The sequence below is a fragment of the Filobasidium floriforme genome (genome assembly GCF_021052385.1).
Source record: "Filobasidium floriforme strain CBS 6241 chromosome Unknown HD553scaffold_23, whole genome shotgun sequence".
Taxonomy (NCBI): domain Eukaryota; kingdom Fungi; phylum Basidiomycota; class Tremellomycetes; order Filobasidiales; family Filobasidiaceae; genus Filobasidium; species Filobasidium floriforme.
Genome location: NW_025763644.1, coordinates 383,230 through 397,699, shown reverse-complemented (window position 1 = coordinate 397,699; position 14,470 = coordinate 383,230). Strand labels below are relative to the sequence as shown.

The 14,470-nt window shown below is 53.5% G+C and overlaps 5 protein-coding genes across 5 annotated transcripts; 3 read left to right on the top strand and 2 right to left on the bottom strand.

Moving 5' to 3' along the window:
* Nucleotides 1-1,137: 1,137 nt before the first annotated feature.
* Nucleotides 1,138-2,848, top strand: HD553DRAFT_345301 (uncharacterized protein; the record flags this gene model as incomplete). Its single annotated transcript, XM_046183083.1, has 4 exons — nucleotides 1,138-1,464; nucleotides 1,521-1,649; nucleotides 1,715-1,871; nucleotides 1,935-2,848. The coding sequence occupies 4 exons, from the start codon at nucleotides 1,138-1,140 to the stop codon at nucleotides 2,846-2,848; spliced, it is 1,527 nt and encodes a 508-aa protein (XP_046033736.1).
* Nucleotides 2,849-5,235: 2,387 nt separating this feature from the next.
* On the bottom strand, nucleotides 5,236-6,324 carry HD553DRAFT_276658 (Pyruvate/Phosphoenolpyruvate kinase-like domain-containing protein; the record flags this gene model as incomplete). Its single annotated transcript, XM_046177966.1, has 5 exons — nucleotides 5,236-5,360; nucleotides 5,458-5,794; nucleotides 5,865-5,993; nucleotides 6,084-6,189; nucleotides 6,257-6,324. The coding sequence occupies 5 exons, from the start codon at nucleotides 6,322-6,324 to the stop codon at nucleotides 5,236-5,238; spliced, it is 765 nt and encodes a 254-aa protein (XP_046033735.1).
* A 203-nt stretch (nucleotides 6,325-6,527) lies between these two features.
* On the bottom strand, nucleotides 6,528-9,312 carry HD553DRAFT_288727 (methylmalonate-semialdehyde dehydrogenase). Its single transcript, XM_046178306.1, has 7 exons — nucleotides 8,872-9,312; nucleotides 8,640-8,773; nucleotides 8,250-8,477; nucleotides 7,671-8,183; nucleotides 7,428-7,604; nucleotides 7,097-7,354; nucleotides 6,528-7,018 (listed from the first exon to the last, which is right to left on the bottom strand). The coding sequence occupies exons 1-7, from the start codon at nucleotides 9,082-9,084 to the stop codon at nucleotides 6,916-6,918; spliced, it is 1,626 nt and encodes a 541-aa protein (XP_046033734.1). The 5' UTR covers nucleotides 9,085-9,312; the 3' UTR covers nucleotides 6,528-6,915.
* A 551-nt stretch (nucleotides 9,313-9,863) lies between these two features.
* On the top strand, nucleotides 9,864-12,492 carry HD553DRAFT_318040 (putative 4-aminobutyrate aminotransferase). Its single transcript, XM_046180825.1, has 7 exons — nucleotides 9,864-10,277; nucleotides 10,481-10,820; nucleotides 10,924-11,004; nucleotides 11,145-11,266; nucleotides 11,334-11,467; nucleotides 11,529-11,841; nucleotides 11,905-12,492. Exons 1-7 carry the CDS (start codon nucleotides 10,083-10,085, stop codon nucleotides 12,292-12,294), a joined length of 1,575 nt encoding a protein of 524 aa, XP_046033733.1. The 5' UTR covers nucleotides 9,864-10,082; the 3' UTR covers nucleotides 12,295-12,492.
* A 129-nt stretch (nucleotides 12,493-12,621) lies between these two features.
* On the top strand, nucleotides 12,622-14,360 carry HD553DRAFT_318037 (uncharacterized protein). Its single transcript, XM_046180824.1, has 5 exons — nucleotides 12,622-12,694; nucleotides 12,760-12,876; nucleotides 13,262-13,350; nucleotides 13,959-14,002; nucleotides 14,089-14,360. Exons 1-5 carry the CDS (start codon nucleotides 12,657-12,659, stop codon nucleotides 14,137-14,139), a joined length of 339 nt encoding a protein of 112 aa, XP_046033732.1. The 5' UTR covers nucleotides 12,622-12,656; the 3' UTR covers nucleotides 14,140-14,360.
* Nucleotides 14,361-14,470: the final 110 nt, after the last annotated feature.

The following is a 14,470-nucleotide window of genomic DNA, read 5'->3' as shown; positions in this document are numbered from 1 at the left end:
CCAACATTCTTGCGAGAAAGTATCAGGCGTAATGAAGCGGAGACTAAGTTCGGCTCATTGGACTGTCACACCAACAATGGACTTCACATTTATGAGATTGGGCCTACAGAGGCACAAGCTTCCGTGTCTGCCAAGGTTGTGCGGGAAAAGGCCCCTGACATCCTTTATCTTTGGGAAAAAGACCCGCTCTATGCTCAAGATACTATCCTGGGCGTTGTAGAGCTCTTTGGAAAGGACGACGAGGAATGGCATTACTTTTTCAAGGAAGTCACGATGCGGCGGGTAGCACGCATATTCAAAGATTACCACAAGGCAACAGCGAAAGCAGTGTCAAGCGACAGTACCAGTAGTTCTGTCGTCCTCTCCACTGAGGACTCTGTTTGGGTTTGCACTGTATTTCCCATCATTTGGGAAGCCTGGAACAATCCTCGTCGAACCGACATTGGAGGGCGCGTTAGGCTCCAGAAGGTTCGCAAGGTGGGAGAGAAAGTCAACATGGAAAACCTGTGATCAACTTGTTGTATCGTCGCGGTTACGATAACCTTCCTCAGATAGGAAAGACCACCTGTAGTCTCGTAGAAACAGTAGATTATATGAAATTGATGACGCGCCGGATGCCTATTATTAGGGGGTTTCAAAATCAATCGGTGACTTGCCAGCGCGCGGATTTTTCATTACGTAAAAGCTGCAGAATTTCGGGGCCCCGCATCAAATAACCTGAATTCTCGCACCAGAACCTGACGAGGTCCAGAGCCCTTCAGCTTCTCATGTAGCATCCTTGCAAGTCGTGTATCTCGTAGACAAATCACTTGACGACTGTGTCGATACCATAAAATCACTTGAAATCAGTAGGGCTACCCGTGGATGGTTCGGGATCATGAATCCGGTAAGTAGTTCTCGAGATCGAAAAACCAGCCATTTCACCTCGTTCCCGCCATCTTCGTCTCGAAGTGCCTTTGACTTCTGTCGACTGTCAAACGTATGTCCTTTACAAGTCTAACATAGCCCTCAACCACCCAATTTGAATAGGATTCAATCCCCATCGATCCAGCTATTAGCCTAAACGGTATCGCTTCGCCGTCAGCTCAACTCAACCAGAACTACAGCCTACCGATGTCGAGACCGATCTCTACCAACATGCCTCCTCCCTTTGCTCCGCTATACCCCACCCACGCTCCTCCGCCTTTTCAACGTCCTCAACCCACCCAGGCTAAACGGAAGGCCAGTGCTCAATCTTTATCCAATGAATCACCCGCTTCGAAGAGAGGTAGAACCCCAGGCGGGTCTTCGCCGTCCACTCGCAACACTCGACAGCGGGACCGAAGCGAAACCCCGTCTAGGCCAGGAGGATCGAATGAGCCGCTAGTGGCCGAGAAGGAAGAATCCAGCGGCCATTGGAAGTCCTATGTAACGCCTGATGGTACCAGGACCGCTGAGGACTTCATCGTGGAGTGGTTGACCGAAGTGAGTTCCACATCGGTCCTGATACCAAGCTTGTCGCTCATCATGCATGTTATTAGGGAACGAATTACGCATCATACAAAGTATCTAAGCCGAAAGGAAAGGAAGCACATGGAGAACTCATTCTGAACAGGATCAGGGAAGCTGGGATTCCGATCACCAAGAAGCCATCGATGGTCGTGTCAAAGGTATGTTCAGCCATCGCCCTGCTCCTGCGCCCCTGTTGACAAGGTACAAATCTGGGTTCTACTAGATCCGCACCATCGTTGAAGCCTGGAAAACAGCTCATCAAAACCTGAACCAGACTGGTAACGGGAGTACCGATTCTGACTTGGAAGATGATGAAACTCAAGACCAAGAGGAGAGACAGAGACGATGGGGAAAGAAGCAAGAGCGTGCTGCGTTTATGAGTGAGTCGTGCCGACCTCCGCAGTTTGACTGGTCCCTGCTCACTCAAACCATCGCTATCTCAGCCAAATTCAACCAGGAGAACATCTATTACCAAACCCTCGCTCCCGTCCTAGGTTCAAGGACGGTGAACGCTCCCCGAACCCTCCTCGATTCCATCAACCCCTCCAACGCTGCTGCCTCCATTGAGGATCGACTTGGAATCGCCGGTGACCATCTTCTGCCTCCCCAACATCGTTCTCCAACCAAGCCATCATCTAGTTCCACCATCTTCAACGAGATAGAGATAGCCAACGTGGGAAGGATCGAGGATACACCTGAATATCAAGAGGCGTTTGGTTTGGGTAGCGAGACCCAGACTGACGATGATCTGGCAAACGGCATCTCGACTCCGGCCTCTTCTAGCCTACGCCAGTACATCGCCTCCCCGAGCAACTCGCTGGCGTCGGTCTCTACCAGAGCCGGGACAGTCGATCCGATCAGTCCTCGCAAGCCGACTACTCCTGCCATCCGTGATCCCACCGCCCGAGCTACAGCGATGTCGCAACAACCGAGGACTAGGGAGAAGAAAGGAGACGATATGGGTATGGCAAGCTTGGCTGCGGTGATGGAGCAAAGGGTACAGTCGGACCGGGAGAATGCGGCCGCGGACCAGCAGTGGCGGAAGGATAAGGCAGAGCGAGAGGAGAAGGAGAGGGTCGAGAGACGAGAGATGGAGCAGAGGCGTATCGCCAAGGAGGAGAAAGAACAGCAGGATAGGAACGCATTGGAACAACGACGACTGGATTTCGAAATCGCTCGTTTTGAACAGGAAAAACAGGACAGGGAGGCGGAAAGAACCCAGCAAACCGCCAAGATGGAAGCCGAACTGTTGCAACAGAAGATGAAGGCGTTTCAGGAACTAAGGACTGCGGGTTTGGGAACTGTTGATGCGCTCAAAGCTGCCGGATTGTCAGGAAGCAGTGCTCCTGCTCAGTAGGAGGATAGTATACGTGTGGTATGTTTGGAGTTACAAGTCATCGAGATCTACATAGGCTGACTGATATGCGCGGTCTTCGGCGAAGGTTTTTATGAATTGTCTTTTCCGGTCATCGTCTCTACGTTCTTCATTGCCAGGTTCGCCGTCGCCATCGATGTAATCGTGCCAGAGGTTTTCAACATCGGCGGCCTCCGCCTCGAATTGTCTATAAAGACGAACCATGTCGTACCCATCCCAGAAGTCGTCCTCGTCGTCCTCCAGCATGAAGTTGTGCAATATGACGCAGGTTCTCAGCCAATGCAGCGCACGATCAAGGTCAAGTTGGCAGTCGATCTGGGTACGAAGACGACGCAAACTCTGCCACCGCATCTTCAAGAGACCGAACGCATGTTCGACGACAACACGCGAACTGGCTAACTTTTGATTGAACCTGTGTTTGTCGGCACTCAGGTAGTTGTGTCCGCGAGGGCGCTTGAAGGGAGTTACCATATGGTCACCCAGCGGGAACGCCGAATCACCCATGATCCACTGCCCTTGATCTAGGTAATCGTTCGGTCGGTTTGCAATCTGTAGCCCGGCGTGGCAATACAAGCAAGAGAGGATATCGTAAGCAAGCGATTAGAATCGACGAACGGCACGTACTCACAGGTGAGAAGCCCCAGACTCTAGCATCGTGGGCTGAACCGGGGAAGCCTAGAAGCACATATCTGAACTTCTTGCTTTGATCGCAGACCGCCATCATAGCCAGGCTATAGAACCCCTTGTAGGAGTAGAAGTCCACCGCGTCGTGCAGCCCCGGCTTGTATTCTAGAGGCACAGCGGTTCCGTCGACAAAACCCACGCAGTCGGGGAAGGGTGAGCGTCTTCCGACTTCAGCAGCTATCTTGCGCCGTTCTTGTCGATCTGGCCAGCTGATTGTGTTCCCCAATTGTCGGCTTATCGCTGCGATGCACCTGAGAGTCCATAGCTCGACAGTGCCTTCTGCATGAGTAATTGAAGGTCGGATTAGCTCTGCAAATAGACGGGTACGCCAAGCAGTCGAGGGTTCTCGACATACCGGATACAGAGAAGTGTTGAGCCATCTGACCGACAGAAACCCCGTTGCCCGACATGCCCAGCCTTCTTAACGTGAGTACGAGCTGATATTCGCTTGGGCTTTGAGGGTGGTTGCTGTTGTTCGAGAACACAGGGTCCCCTTTGATGCGATCGTGTAGCCGATCGAACATCGTGTGATTCATCCGACACTGCCATCCCAGAGTCAAGGTAAGTGACTGAGCAGCACGATACTGGAGGTCAGGGCTTACCATCTGTTTGAACCAATCATCGGACATGTGTAGGTAGGTCTCGAATGTGTTGCTTCGGCGAACGCGTAGCATACGCGTTGTTCCCCGGCTGAGATATCGACTGTTCATCACCGAATACAGCTGCGACATAACAGCAACCAGGATATCCTCTGCCTCTCTAACCCTTCGCACCTCACGTTGCCAGCGGCGAACCAGAAGGTCGAACGTGTCGGGATCGTCGTCGTCTGCAGTCCGAACCCTTCTCATCGCGTCGCTGCAACTGAAGTCCTGAATGACCCAGTGGACGGCGGCCCACTGGACCATCTTTCGGAGCCCAAGAAGGGTCTTCTGTCGTTTTGATGTGCGAACCATCTATTCCAGGACCGATTTCTATGTGAGTAGCAGGGAGAACGTCGTTTGTAGGTCAAGAGTTCGTTGTTCGGGGGGTCTTAGTAAGTAAGTGAATCAACTTAGAGGCAGTCGAACGCGAGTCTCGGCGATTGGGGCCGAGAAAGCGGAGATGTTCGTGTTTTCATGTCCATGTAGAAGATTTTACGTCATAATTTACTTCCGATAACGTCATAAGCATCCGAAATCCGGAAGTAACTAGTCGCCGAAAAGCTCCACCGTTTCTCACGCGAAAACCGACAGGGGGACTCATGTTTGGCAGGTTGTGACGTAATAAATCTTCAACCTGCCGCGCGGGCCAACCTGCCAGATTTGAAACCCCCTATTATCAACGACTTTTTAACTTTGATGGAGAAGGTAGGCGGCCTAAGCGGGCGATGTACTGTATGTGCTCGCGTAGAGGGCCAGAAGCATGCAGATCTTCGGTGACGCCAATATGATTGCCTCGCAAGCTTGGGAACGAGAAGTCAACGGGTGAAGATATTTGCATAGATGCGACAGAAAGCTGTGTCATTGGTCCCTTTGACACGGGTATTGCATCGCAGTCATAACGAGCAATGAATCCGGGCATTTCCTACCGTTCCTTAAGTCACCTAATATGACATTCTTACAAATGATCCTATTTTCGAGATCCCTCATATTCGAGCGTGTCTTGCGCTACCGTCAAAGCAGTCTCCACTTCCAATCTTACCGCGCTTACTGACCAAGAGTGATCTGCACCTGCGCGGTGCATTCCTTGACGAGCGATCCGGTATCGGTGCAGATCGAGACCATGTCGAAACCTTGATCCAGACGCTTCTTGGCGATCTCGCCAGATGAGCCTGTGTGTTTCCCGTCGAAGCCGAGCCGGACCCACAGCAAAGTTGATGATCAGCCGGGCGTCTCATGCAGGAGAAAAGACTTCAAGCGTCGACTTACAGAAGATGGCAGCATACTTCTTGTTATCCTTGCAAGCCTTCAGAGTCTTGGCGATCGCATCCTCGTGCTCTTTCCCTCCAAACTCGATGTCCATGCTCTTGGCCAGATCGAACGGACCGACAAAGAGCACGTCCACCCCATCGACGGCAGCGATGTCCTGGACGTTTTCTACACCAGAGCGGGATTCAATCTGAACGATGACGAGTAGGTTGTTGTTGCATTCCAGCTCATAAGTTCGGGCCGGGATGGAGAACACTGTATGCGTGAAGGGGGAGCCACAGCCTCGGGTGCCTTGAGGGGCGAACTTGCTGGAAGCCACGATGGCTCGAGCGGCGTCCTGCGGCACGGTGCAGGTCGGATGGTCAGTATTGAGGTTTATAGATATGTGAACGAGACTCTGATCTCACAGCAGTATGGCACATGGGGGTCATGATACCGGACGCTCCCGAGTCGAGAGCACGCTTGATCATCCAGCTCTCATCCGACGGGATCCTGACGATCGGGCTGATGCCTCGGTTAGTGATTGTGTTACAGAGCTGGCATATGGAGAAGAGGTTGACATCATCAGCGAAGTGTTCCGCCCTAAAATCCATTCGAACCGGTTTGCTGGGAGCCAGTACACATACGTCGTAGATGTCTGAGTCGGTGATCTGACCGTGTTCGGCGTCGACCAACAACCAGTTGAATCCTGGGACTGTAGCCAACGTGTGGGCCAAGAAAGAGCCTCGCATTCTATGAGTCCGGACACGTACATCAGTAAGTGACATCTTCAGCGAGAGGCGATCCATCTCAATCTCACGTCAACCACATGCCGATACCCGGCTTGCCCGCATCCAAGGCATTCTTGAGGAAGGCCTTGCTCTTCATGCCAGGTCCGGCGGACGTGGATGCATTAGGGGATGCGTCGTAGGACATGGTGTAAGTAAATAAGACTGTCGATGGTATGCGTCTGTTGTGATAGAGATGAGCAGTCGTATGTATAGATGGTGCAGAGTACAGTATTATTGTTGATATGGGTCATGGAGTAGTTTACCTACCCCTATCTCGCTGTGACCCGCCCCGCCTCGCCCCACCCGGTCAACCCACCCACGGCTCATTGATTAGACCGAGATTCCGAACTCGCGGGGAAATGTCGTCCGAGATCACTGATAGCTAATAGGTCGAGTCGAGTCGCATAGGTTGTGGTCAACAACATGTGGATAGGAGCAACAAGCAGGACCGGTCAAACATGAGTCTGCCCTGTTCTCCTTTATCCCCCAAGCTGATAACCGCATGTTTCGATGACTAAAGGTGTATTTCCCGCACGTACACATTCGGACCATTCTTTGCTTGGTGCACTGATACAATCTGGTTTTCGCTCTTGTTTTCTCGCTTCCGTTCCTGCTTTCTTGGTCTTTTCTTCCTACATCAGTTCCGTCGTCCCTGAACGCATACTTCAACAAAGTTCCAAAAGGCTTCTCATCGCATCGTCGGCATCGAGACATCGGCCCGGGTGTTGAGCGCGTCCTCTTGTTTCCAGAGGGAAGTGACCGTCTGGTTTTGGGTCCAGAATTCGACTCCCCTGCAGCGTCACAGGATGGAAGGCGGCACGTCAGCGCAGTTCGATAATAGTGAAACATTCATGCTTGGGGACACTCACAGCTTTCCATACAGACTATGCCCACCCAGCACGCTCCCCTTGTTCCCGCTCCAACTGAACATCGGAAGCGGGACCGGGATGGGCACGTTGATCCCGATCTGACCGGCTTGGATGGTCCGTTCAAACACCCTGGCCGTGGCTCCCGAGTTGGTAAAGATCGAGGAACCGTTGCCGTACATGTTTCGGTTGACGAGCTCGATGGCTTCTTGGAGCGTCTCGGCATGGAGGACCGTGAGCACTGGGCCAAAGATCTCGGTCCTAAGGGAGACGAGGTCGGACGTGGTCAGCTTGACGAGCTCGCTTATCGACATTTCGAGGCTAATGCACTCACTCGTGACACTTCATGCCCTCCTTGGCTTCGAGCACGGTGGGACCGACCCAGTTGCCCTGCGGATACCCATCCACCTTGTGACCACGACCATCCAGCAAGATCTTGCCGCCCTCTTCCTCGCACGACGCGATCAGGCCTTCGATCTTGTTCTTGGCCGCGGGCGAGATGACCGGGCCGCTGTGAAGGTTGAAGCGAGGACGTAAGAGAGCAGTTGGAACAGGTAGAGAGGCGGCCCGAACTCACAGGTCGATACCCTCGTCGAAACCGTTACCGACCTTCAAACCCTTGGCCCTAGTGATGAGCTCTTGTACCCATTCCTTGCTATCCCCCACCGTGATCAAAACGCTCAAGGCCATGCACCTCTGTCCTGCTGCCCCGAACGCCGCTCCGGCGATGGCATTCAACGCCTGTTCCTTGTTCGCATCCGGCATCAAGATGGCATGGTTCTTGGCTCCCAGGTTGGCTTGGACGCGTTTCCCGTTCTTGCCAGCCCGGTCCCAGATGTGTTTCCCGGCCACGTCGGATCCGACAAAGGAGATGGCTTTGATACGAGGGTCGTCGCACAAGAAGTTGACGGTCTCGGGACCACCGTGGACGAGGGAGACGACGCCGGAGGGGACGCCGGCCATAGAGGCCAACTCGACGAGCATGGCGGCGGCGCCTGGGTCGCGCTCGGAGGGTTTGATGAGGAGGGTGTTTCCCGTCCCGATGGCGATCGGCAGAGTCCACAACGGGATCATCGCAGGGAAGTTGAAACTAGTGAAACCTCCCCGTCGTCAACTTCGAGATGATGAACACCACAACGCCTACACTTGCACTCACGGACAGATCGCCGCTCCGACCCCCAACGGGCTCCTCCTGACATACGTATCCATATCCGTCGAGACCTCCAGCTTGTCGCCCGTCAACATCTGCGGCAGAGCACACATCGAGTCCACGACCTGGAGGCCTCGGAGGACGTCGCCCTTGGCGTCGGCGAAAGTCTTGCCTTGTTCGAGAACGATGGATTGGGCGAGGTCGTCGTGGTGTTTACGGATGAGAGCTTGGTACCTGTCGAGATTGTGAGCGAAAGGCGAGGAGCGACGGGCAGGTTAGACCAGAGGAGGAAGAGGGAAAAGGAAGCGGAGATAAGGATAGAGGGAGGACAAGGCGATTACCCGGATCAGCTCTCCAGCTCCTATGCCTTTCTCTCTCCCCATCTGAGCGACTCACTTGAGCAAGATCCCCTGCCTACTCAACAAGCTCGTCAACTTCCAACTCTCGAACGCTTCTTGCGCCTTGTCCACCGTTTGGGTCAAGAGAGAACGGGGCGGCTGAGGGACGCGGGTGAGGACTTGTTGGGTGGACTATTGAGCGTTTCGAGCATAACAATAAATATTATCGTCATTAGTATATGGGATACGGGTTAAAGAGTACCTATATGAGCAGACGACTCGCGACTCACGGGATCCTTGACGTCGAACCACTTCTCTGCCCCACTTTCTCCGACCTCGACCCACTCCCCACCGATATAATGCTTCGTCTCCCCGCCATCCGTCCGGGTCCCCTTCCACCCGGCAGCCTGTTGGGCAGCCGCTTTCGTCTGAGCGATGTTGGATGCGCTCCTTATCGAGCTGATGTTCGAACGGAGGATGGTAGGCGGGCGTTTGATGAGCATGTTTGTCGGATGTTCGACTTAGAAGTTTGCGATTCGATGTTGGTAACGCAGTCCCCCTGTTGGCAGTGGTTTTATAACCGGTGGTGGTTTATCGACAAAATCTCTGCGCTCGATCCAGCTGATGTGGATGTCTACACCCCTGTACGTTCGGCAAGAGGTACTTGCTCAAGATGCAAATATGTTTGATCTGCCTGCGTTGACAGTTGCACACTTTAAACTTTGTTATGTATTGGCTAGTTGCTTGTTGCGTAGTACTTGTATCGACCTCCCTGCCCCCTCTTGGATCACTTGACGCACCTCCCCTCACACGGTGTCCATCGGCCGAAGATGTGGGGGTTGATCACCCGACATAACCGAGAAAACGCGTATTTTCATGAAACTAGAAGTCCCACGCGTTTGATCGGAAAATACAGGAAAACGGGGGAAAATGCGGGCGCTTTTACATGAATTTGGCGGTGTTTTACTTTCCTGAATTTCTGACCTTACAAACGAGATGCAACGAGGCACGAGTGTCAGGCAAACTTTTCCCAAATCAACATGCAGCATGTAACAACGACTGTGTCAAGCTCAAGTTGTCTAACGCCCGCTTCTCCGGGGCTCTTGGTACCGTTTGAATCCGTCGCGTTTTCCCCCTGTTGGTTCGAAATTTCCAAATCGCTAGAAATGAAAAGGGGAGGGAACGCCGGTGGCGGGGTATAGCCGAGGTTGTGTATCCAAGATACGGGGTACGGGGGAGTCACATGACCTCGATCTACTCTTGTCGGACCCGATAACGGAGCGGTCAGGATGCACATTCCACCTAGAAGCTAGAAGAGATGACCATATAGTGCATATAGCTATTGGTAGCTGGTAGGTTCGATAGGTTCAGAGGCTACATCCATATCGTGCTAGATCGTCGCAGCTGGCGACCATAGGCGATAGGACATCCATACATCGCGACCTAGAATCAGCACCCGCCAACGACACGACGTAGTGCGACTTCCCAACTCGTCCAAAGGATGTCAACCCACTTTCTCAGATTCAGCTTGACCCTGTCCCGAACCAGGATTGCCAAGGCATCTCATCCCCCGACGGTGTTGAGATCGAATCGGGCAGTAAGCCGGTGGTTCTCGTCGAGAGACATCTTTCCGAACGAACCTACCAAGCCTGATGTCAAGACCGAGGCCGTTCCGGGGCCAAAGGGTCGGGAGATGGTGAGTAAAGCCTTTTCCCTACGTTTTCGTGGCGTAATTTGCTGGCGTTGCGATTGTCAAAAAGCTGACCTTGTTGCAAATATCACTACCTGTCCTGCTCGGCTCGTACTCATGTCTACCCATCTCGACCGTCATACTCGAAACCTCTCCGAACAATTGAATCACCACCACCTCATGACACCGCCACCTTCTCGAAAACCCAGTCGACAGCTATCTCTGCGCACCAAGATAACCGCACCCACACCCTGCTCATCTCCTACCCCAAATCCTCTGGCAACTACATCCTCGACGCCGACAACAACACCCTCCTGGACGTCTTCGCTCAGATCTCCTCGATCGCCTTGGGGTACAACGCTCCTCCTCTACTAGAGCTCGCCGGGACGGAAGAGTGGAAATGCGCCGCGGTGAATAGGCCGGCGTTGGGCAGTTTCCCGCCTGTAGAGTGGGAGGGGTTGTTGGAAGGGTTGAGGAGGGTCGCGCCGAGGGGGTTCAAGGGGGAGGACGGGAGGTTGGTGACGACGCTTTGTGGGAGTAGTGCGAATGGTGCGTTAGGGATTTCCTTTGGACGATACCGTGGATAGAGCGCAGTGCGAAGGAGAAGAGGGCGAGACGAGGCGGTAGACCTGATCCATTCTCATCTGGACAGAAAACGCCTTCAAGGCGGCCTTCATGGCTTACCGAGCGAGGGAAAGGGGGGATAATCAGGCGTTCACGCAGGAGGAGATCGGTCAGTCCCGATTCATACTCGACTCTTCTGGACCTTTGCACGGGCTGACTGTTCTCGCGTTTCACATTGCACACCTCGTATCCTCGGTCATTGCTCCAAACCCCGCATTGTCGCTTGACCTGATGACGACACCATCTCAGACTCGTGCATGGACAACAAGGCTCCCGGAAGCCCTCAGCTGGCGATTCTGAGCTTCAAGAGCGGGTTTCACGGGAGGATGTTGGGGAGTCTGAGCGCGACTAGGAGCAAGGCGATTCACAAGGTGGGCACGACGCTCCTAAAGATGGTATCCTTTGACAGCAGGGCAGGCTGAGCTGTCATGCTGTTAGCTGGACATTCCGGCGTACGATTGGCCCGGAGCGGATTTCCCGCAGCTAAAGTACCCGCTCGAGGAGAACGTCGAGGCGAACGAGCAGGAGGAAAAGAGGTGTTTAGAGTTTTACGAGAAGATCTTGATCGAGAGGTACGTCGTGAACCTGGTTAAGCCTGAGATCAGCTGGGTTGACGAACGTGAACTTTGACAGCAAAACGACGAAACCCATCGCGGCCGTCATCGTCGAACCGGTCCTCTCGGAAGGAGGCGACAAACACGCCTCGCACGACTTTTTCCGACAGATCCGTTCGATCGCCAAGAAACACGGAGCGTTCTTTATCGTCGACGAGGTACAGACCGGTGTCGGGGCCACGGGATCGTTCTGGGCGCACGAAAAGTGGGGGCTCTCGAAGGGGGAGGAGCCGGACTTCGTCACGTTTAGCAAGAAGATGCAGGCTGCTGGATTCTATCACAAGGCAGAGACGACGCCAAACGCGCCGTACAGGAACTACAACACGTGGATGGTGAGCTATGGTATCTGGAATGGGTCATAGGCATTGACGGCTAACTCTATTGCAATTCGACAGGGCGACCCCATGCGAGCAATGCAGGCCAACAAGATCATCGACGTGATCCAAGAACACGATCTGGTCCGGCACACGGCCGAGACGGGCGACAAGCTGTACTCACGCCTGGACGACATGTTCAAGGAGCACAAGGATGTCGTCAAGAACCTCCGAGGCAAGGGGATGGGGACGTTCATCGCCTGGGATTTCCATGATGCCAAGACAAGGGACTTGTTTGCGGGAACGATGCGCAAGAACGGGGTCCAGATGGGACCTTGTGGGGATTTGTCGGTCAGGTTGAGACCGATGTTGACGTTTGGAGAGGCTCATGCCGAGGTCTTGCTCGAGGCCGTCGAGAAGTCTCTGGGCGAGGTCCAGGTGGCGAGAATGACCCCTACATCTGGGCCATGACATGGGGTATTCGATTTCAACTTTCACATCGCTACAAGATCTGCAAATGATTACCGCCGATAGCATTCTCTGTGTCCGCTGGACTGATGTCATATAGCTTACGATTGAGATGACGTTGTATCAAACCAAGATCCGGTTCCTTTGTTCTGCTTTGACGACCACTTAGTCGACGAAGATTAGATTCAGCTTCATATTGTCATTACGTAATTCGGCGGGTCTCGGGGGAAAAGTACCACTTTAAGCTCGACCTAACCCCTCAGGTCTCTTTCTGGGCGACCCATATGGTTCTTGATTATCGTTGTATTCGACTGGCATCTCTTCGCAGCACTGCAGCTTCAAAACCTACTAGACCACTCTGCAACATGTCCGGCGTAGCTCCTTCCTTCACCAGCGCGCACAGGTGAGCCTCTCAGTGCACGAAGATCACTGAAGACCGGGTCTGATTCGACGTCCGAACGATGTCAGGCTCTACGTTAAATCGTTGTACAAGCGATCTCTCGTCAACTCGCTCAATTGGTACATCAGGCGAGATCTTTGGAGGAACAAGGCGATCGAGATCAGGGCCGAGTTTGAGAGAAACCGGTGAGTCCCGGCGCAGAGGTTACGCTTCTCGCTGTCGAGGTAGCAGTGCTGATCACCCGTTTTTGACTGCTGCTTTCTCTCATCTCTCCTACCTGAATCAATTATCGCCTTCTGCTATCCACTACTCTGGCTTTGCCTTCTGGCCATGACAACGATACACGTCCTCGACACGTACACTTGCTCACGAAATTCTGGAAACAACGCGCTGGCCGCGATTTACCCACAATGGGGCTATCACCTTGACACCTCTATCTCCTTCATCTGCGTCATCTTCACCTTCTCATCGACATATCATCCTTTGAATCGATTCATCTTCACAACATGGACAATCCATCCTCTCTTCTCGTCGACCTGACAACACCGGAACCTCTCACGAATGGTTTAGCAATGTGACCGATCCTCGAGCCCTGGCTACCCTCTTCGAAAAAGCAGAGGCCGAGCTGCAACGAACTCAACACCCGGATCCTTACCGACGTGAGTTGAAGGCTGAGGTTACTCGCTGCTCGATACTTGTTTTGCTTGCGAAGAACTTGGGGATGGGGTGGCTCTGAGCCTTCAAGGGGAAAGGTTATGGTTCTAGGGAGGCGGGGCAGGGGACTGGCGTGAAGCTGGGCGTCTGGCGAGCCGAAAGACGATCCGCCAGGGCTGACGGAAGATGGCGGACGCCACGAAAGGTCTCGTGGGATGTGCAGTAGGAGGTGGCCTGGTGGCATGACCTCATGACAGCGAAAAGCTTGTTCTGAGCGACGGGGATCACACGGGGTAGGGTACGGGTCGTCGACTTGGAGGGATGATCGCCGAGTCGATGCATCACTGGTTTCTCATACGACAAGGCGGGATCAGTCACCTTGGTACCGAATTGGCTGGAAATATACAAGCCGACGGAGAGATTTTTCGAGAAGCCCAGAACGCTTCGAACTCCTCCGCTCGTCTGTCTCACTTGTTGACGCCAGCTGGGTGATGCGCTTCTGGGGCAAGGACACGAAGGCTTCCGAGCTGTTGCCATGATCTAACTGATTCAACCGACTTTTGGATGCCGATGCTAATCGACGTCTTCCTTACCTCGCCCTTCGTCCCGACAGCGCCCCTCTACCCGGACGGAACCAAGTGGGAACGAAACTTGCCCGTAAGTCCCATCTTCACCGTCTACCCCGTATCCCGTGCACCTTACTCATGCAATGATACCTGTTCGCGTTCGTATGCGACATACAGCCCCCCATGTTCTCCGCTGCGGAAAAGGAGGCTGCGACGTCGGCTCATTAAGCGATCGCTTCAGCGGGAAGTATGCGAGTTGAGGGGTATGGTAGGGCTAAGGCTGGGAATAGATTGTCCAAGGTCGGCGGTGGATGTAAAATAGAAACCTATATTGTTTCGATATCAGGAAGAAGAATATCGGACTCGATTCGAGTGCGGGAGCTTGCTTCCGGGTGAAACGGCGTTAGATCACGCTTGCGTCGTAGTTGAGGCATTAAGATGTATTCTTTCGCCCAGTGTCTCGTGCATGATGGCGAGCTCATCGTCTCTCCCTTGTGTGATGAGAAGCTATGGCGCGGCTGATCAGCGAAGTTGCGACATCAAAGGCTTTGAATAAATG

Excerpts from the sequence above, each read along its gene's own strand:
- HD553DRAFT_288727 (XM_046178306.1), bottom strand. The coding sequence starts at position 9,084 with ATGCTCATCAAACGCCCGCCTACCATCCTCCGTTCGAACATCAGCTCG. Across the intron at positions 8,774-8,871 it reads GGTTCGACGTCAAGGATCCC|TCCACCCAACAAGTCCTCAC; the intron begins GTGAGTCGCGAG and ends AACGCTCAATAG. Across the intron at positions 7,019-7,096 it reads CATAGTCTGTATGGAAAGCT|GGGAGTCGAATTCTGGACCC; the intron begins GTGAGTGTCCCC and ends GTGACGCTGCAG.
- HD553DRAFT_318040 (XM_046180825.1), top strand. The coding sequence starts at position 10,083 with ATGTCAACCCACTTTCTCAGATTCAGCTTGACCCTGTCCCGAACCAGG. Across the intron at positions 11,468-11,528 it reads GAGAAGATCTTGATCGAGAG|CAAAACGACGAAACCCATCG; the intron begins GTACGTCGTGAA and ends GAACTTTGACAG. Across the intron at positions 11,842-11,904 it reads GGAACTACAACACGTGGATG|GGCGACCCCATGCGAGCAAT; the intron begins GTGAGCTATGGT and ends GCAATTCGACAG.
- HD553DRAFT_318037 (XM_046180824.1), top strand. The coding sequence starts at position 12,657 with ATGTCCGGCGTAGCTCCTTCCTTCACCAGCGCGCACAG. Across the intron at positions 12,695-12,759 it reads TCCTTCACCAGCGCGCACAG|GCTCTACGTTAAATCGTTGT; the intron begins GTGAGCCTCTCA and ends GAACGATGTCAG. Across the intron at positions 13,351-13,958 it reads ACACCCGGATCCTTACCGAC|CGCCCCTCTACCCGGACGGA; the intron begins GTGAGTTGAAGG and ends TCGTCCCGACAG.